Source organism: Anarrhichthys ocellatus, unplaced genomic scaffold (assembly GCF_004355925.1).
Source record: "Anarrhichthys ocellatus isolate YVR2014 unplaced genomic scaffold, GSC_Weel_1.0 scaffold329, whole genome shotgun sequence".
Taxonomy (NCBI): Eukaryota; Metazoa; Chordata; class Actinopteri; order Perciformes; family Anarhichadidae; genus Anarrhichthys; species Anarrhichthys ocellatus.
This window is the reverse complement of record NW_022280330.1, coordinates 38,244-42,991: the sequence shown is the minus strand read 5'-3', so window position 1 is coordinate 42,991 and position 4,748 is coordinate 38,244. Positions and strand designations below refer to the sequence as shown.

Here is a 4,748-nt window from a genome sequence, read left to right as displayed (position 1 = left end):
CTCATGCTTACGTCTATCTGTTCTCATGCTTACGTCTATCTGTTCTCGTGCTTACATCTATCTGTTCTCATGCTTACGTCCATCGATGTTAAACCTTTGTTGGTTTTAATACTTTTACCAAAATACATCTATTTCCCTCTAAAGTGATTTTTAGGTGTTTGGTAAAAGAGACACCAGCTTTTCAATATTATAAAACGGTTTCCAAAATCTAATTACAATTTTAGTACTACTTTAAATTACTGATGTTTTCAATCAGCTTTTCACCTGGTGTTTAATATTCAAAAACACTGATGAATTCACAGGTTATCTATAATGAGCCCTCTTTATATTCTACCAAACAACATTTATCTCATTCCTTCACCTTGTTCTTGGCCAGTCTCTCTATGTTTTCAGTTGGATCAGAGCCCATCGACAGCAGACAGACCATCGGCGTCCTGTTGTCACTCTCTGCCAACATGGCGTCCAGGTCCAGAACCAAACCTTCAGCATACGGTTTACCCAGAGAGTCCGAGATGTAGTGACGCGCCTGGTCAACACACACAAATACAAACAATAATGCATTGTCTCTGTTACACAATAGGGAACGAGAGAACAAGTGTTCAGCAGTCAGACCTGAGCTGTGGTTCGGTCCGGACACCAGCCCCGGATGAGGAGAAGCTTCCTGAAGGTGTCGAGCTTTTCCTCATAACCATCAGGCAGCGCCGCGTCCTCTGGCGTCGGGTGGTCAAACCACGTCTTCCAGCCACGCTCGTTCTGGCTCACCTGGACACGAGGAAACATAACTTCTGTAGGTCTACGAGTTCCCCTCTTCCCCTGCTCCAACGTAAACGGGTCTGGGTTCTACCTGGGACAGGATCTGGGTGAATGGCGGCAGGCTGGACAGCTGCACCAGGTTGAGCCAGGTCTGATCAAGGATCCATCGCCGTGGTTTGGATTCTGCAGAGTTCAAATCCAGAGAAGCTCCGCCTACACACACACAGACAGCAAACCTTTAGAATACTTTGATAATAAAGGAAAAGGATGGAGAGAGGAGGAGGAGGAGGAGGATGGGTATGTGACCTTTGACAAAGGTGAGCACCTCGGGGTGCGAGATGTTTCCGGCCTGCAGGTCGATCTTCAGAGCCAACAGCAGAGTGAACAGCAGTTTGTGCTCCTCATACAGACTCCTGGAGGTATAACAGTAAACCTGAGGGAGGTGCAAACAGGTACCAGTTACACCTGCAGGACACTGAATCTAAATCCAGTTTAGTTTGGACCATAACCCTCGCTAGAGAACTGCACCTGGAAGGTGAGGAAGTCGATGACGTTGCCGATCCGTTTGGAGGTGAGCTGCGACTTGGCGGAGTTCCGCATGGACGAGTCGAAGAGCCCCAGGAACTGCCGCAAAGACGTCTGGTACATGACGTTGACCAGCGACAACTCCACGATCAGGAAGTAGAGGATGCTCCCCCTGGTGGCCACCGGCCGGTACTCCTCCCTGGCCCGGTTGATCTTCACCTCCGTGTCCGCCGCGACAGACAGCTTCTCACTCACCTGAAGGAGAAGATTGGAAAGAGAAACTGTGTTTATTTCCTTTTGGAGTGCATTAAAACATAAAGAGGAGGCCCGCAGACGGGGAGCAGCACCTCCTGAGCCGTGGTCTTGGTGACCCTCAGAACCTCAATCAGAGACTGGTCCTCCACTAAGGACCCCTGGGTGCTGGTCAGCCTGAACAGCAGACTGTCCTCCAGCTCCTGCATCTTCCTCTTGTTGGACGTCACCTCCTCTAAGAGCTTCACTCGCTCCCCCTCCAGCTCCTGGTGGGACCCACAGGGAGGATTTAGAGTCAGATTCATGGAGACGTTCATGGTCTCATTGCACATTTTTGATGCCAATTGCATCCATTGGATCACGAGATTAAAACATTTTACAGACCTCGTATTTCCACAAGCGTAAAAAGAACCACAGGGCTGGAAAGACTGATCTGAATGTCATCTCTCATGTCTTCCTGCCTTAGAGTGATTATCTAACCATCTGACTAACTGAGTTTAGTAGCTGACTGTCGGCCCGGTGCAGAGACCTGTTTCTCCAGCAGGAGGACCCGACCCAGCAGCTGGTCCTCCAGGCCGCACCGGGTGACGGTGAAGTCGACCACGGCCGTCCTGGCGCTGACCTCGGGGCTGTAGGTCGGGTTGGCCAGCTTGGTGGTGATGTAGAGCGTGAAGCCCTTCATCACGTCCACCTCCTTATCTCCCACCTTCACCTGCAGAGCAAACCACGAACTTCTTTATAGATTTATATAAATATATTTTATGAGTAGAGACGTCGTGATGATTTGCTGTATTTTTTTTAGATTTATAGAATTCACAGACTTTATAAGTGGATCCAGACTTGATGTAGTTTTTGTCCAGGATGTTGTCCAGGACGGGGTCCAGTTCCTCCCCTACGTCCTCCAGCAGCAGGGGGCGCCCCAGAGACAGACTGTCCTCCAGGTGGGACCGGAAATATTTGTGATTCAGAGACGTCACCTGGGACGCAGAAGAAGACCAAAGACTTATTTTGACTTCCCGTGTCTTTGTTTTTCTTCTTACTTCTCACCTGCAGGGGGCGTGTCTAGACCTCACCTTCAGGGGGCGTGTCTAGACCTCACTTGCAGGGGGCGTGTCTAGACCTCACCTGCAGTGGGCGTGTCTAGTCCTCACTTGCAGGGGGCGTGTCTAGACCTCACCTGCAGGGGACGTGTCTAGACCTCACTTGCAGGGGGCGTGTCTAGACCTCACCTTCAGGGGGAGCGTCTAAGACCTCACCTGCAGGGGGCGTGTCTAAGACCTCACCTGCAGGGGGCGTGTCTAGACCTCACCTGCAGTTGCTGGTCTCTCTCTCTGTTCTGGATCCAGGTCTTGCCCTGGCCCTGGGGGTCTATCAGCAGCGGGTAGCGGGACGCCTTGGTCACCACGATGCCGTTCTGGATGGACAGGTCGTCGCTGGGTAAACCCTGCAGGTTCCACTCGCTCACCGTGGCGTTGTCCACCAGCAGACCAATCAGGTCCAGGTCCTGCACAGACATCAGTGGGACCTCCGTTAAGTGACATGTTTGAACAACATATGTTTATATGTTGGCAGATAAATGATTTACACGGAACACATTTATGTATTTCCTGCTCGTTTAACTCACATTTTAATAACAGGCAGGAATAATGTCTGTACAGTTAAAGCTCACTTAATAAACTCTCTATGATGTTCATTAATATTGAATATGTTCATAGTCACCACTGAGTATTCATCAAAACAGAGTTCAGTCAACAGGCTTCTTACTGAATAATGTTAGAATATATTTATAGAGGAGATATTGAGATAAAAGCTCGTATTTAATGTTAACATGTTCTCATTCAAACAGTAAATGTATAATATTTAACTTAGTTAAATCTAGTGGAAAGATGAGCTTTTTGATTCTTAATAATAATAATTGATTTGTTTGACTTCAGTGTACATCTGCTACTAAAACGTCTATTGGCCAATAAACTAAAGACGTGTTTAAAGAGACGTTAACGTTAAAGGGGAGGAGTCTCACAGGACTGAAGGGGAGGAGCTTGTCCTGCATCTCTTTCTTCCACAGCTCCAGCAGCAGGCGGCGGTACTCCTGGTTAAAAGGACCGGCGTAGGACAGGAAGCCGGAGCACAGGAGTACGTCCCCCACCAGGTGGTCGATCTGAGTCTGGAAGGCAGCGCTGCTGTCGGTCCAACGGACCTGAAACCCAGCAGGACCAGGAGAGGGAGGAGAGGGGGAGGGGTGAGTGAGGGGTGAGTCACAGGTGATGGCTGAGTGACAGACGGATGGACGGCTCTGACCTTCTCTCCTCCCAGCCCGTGGATCAGAGCCGAGGCCTTGGACATCTTGCGGCGGCAGGTCTGGGCGTCGTCCTCCAGGTCCTGGTTCTCCTTCATAGCCGCCTCGTAGAGCGCCTGAAGTTTAAAGTTTATACACTTTAATTCATTATTATTGTTAAATTAGATAAAATAATCTATAAATAAGTGTGTGTGTGTGTGTGTGTGTGTGAGACCTGAACAGCGTCCAGCTCCTGCTGTTTGGCATCCAGCTGATCCTGAGCTTTAGAGAGTTCAGTCTGAGCGACAACAAGACGAGCCTCCTGCAGGGTCAGGTTAGCCTGTACACACACACACACACACACACACACACACACACACTGAATCAGAGTGTTTCTACCACCGACACTAAGAGGTGTGTGTGTGTGTGTGTGTGTGTGTGGAGCGTTGGTACCTTCAGAGGCAGCACCTCCCTGTTGATGCAGAAGAAGTCGGCCATGGCCTGAGTCCAGGAGCAGAGTCCCGCCACGTTGCCACAGATCCTCTTGGCTGAGTCCAGGTTGTAGTCCTCCATGAGGAGGTACGGAGCGAGCAGCTCCACCACCTCCTCCGTGATGGAGTCCTGCAGCACAAACACACAGCGGTTATCGTCTGTAAACAGATGAAGCACGCAGCTGTGAAAGCTCAGAGAACAGAGTCGTTCACGAGGATAAAAGCAGCACATGTGATATGATTACATGGAGGTTCAGGTTCCATCAGCAGGATCTCCTCACTGATACTCTGATGAGGTCGTCCGCTGTGTTCTCATGAGGAAGAGAAGCCGACAAAAAACATCCATTTGTGATTTTATAATCTCAGAGAATATTTCTCAGAATATTTCTGTTATTTATTTATTATTTACTTACAGTGGTATATGCATATATATATATATATATATATATATA

At 49.0% G+C, this 4,748-nt stretch overlaps 1 protein-coding gene across 1 annotated transcript in view; it reads right to left on the bottom strand.

Moving 5' to 3' along the window:
• dnah5l (dynein, axonemal, heavy chain 5 like) overlaps positions 1–4,748 on the bottom strand; it is a gene marked incomplete at its 5' end in the record, with an annotated part of 46,678 nt that overhangs the window by 4,121 nt on the left and 37,809 nt on the right. The window contains 13 exons of the mRNA XM_031879638.1: positions 362–526; positions 613–762; positions 845–966; positions 1,060–1,186; positions 1,282–1,533; positions 1,626–1,796; positions 2,060–2,242; positions 2,352–2,507; positions 2,840–3,034; positions 3,551–3,727; positions 3,829–3,942; positions 4,041–4,145; positions 4,259–4,521. Coding sequence (XP_031735498.1) covers positions 362–526; positions 613–762; positions 845–966; positions 1,060–1,186; positions 1,282–1,533; positions 1,626–1,796; positions 2,060–2,242; positions 2,352–2,507; positions 2,840–3,034; positions 3,551–3,727; positions 3,829–3,942; positions 4,041–4,145; positions 4,259–4,521 — 2,180 coding nt within the window. The remainder of the gene's footprint in view (positions 1–361; positions 527–612; positions 763–844; positions 967–1,059; positions 1,187–1,281; positions 1,534–1,625; positions 1,797–2,059; positions 2,243–2,351; positions 2,508–2,839; positions 3,035–3,550; positions 3,728–3,828; positions 3,943–4,040; positions 4,146–4,258; positions 4,522–4,748) is intronic.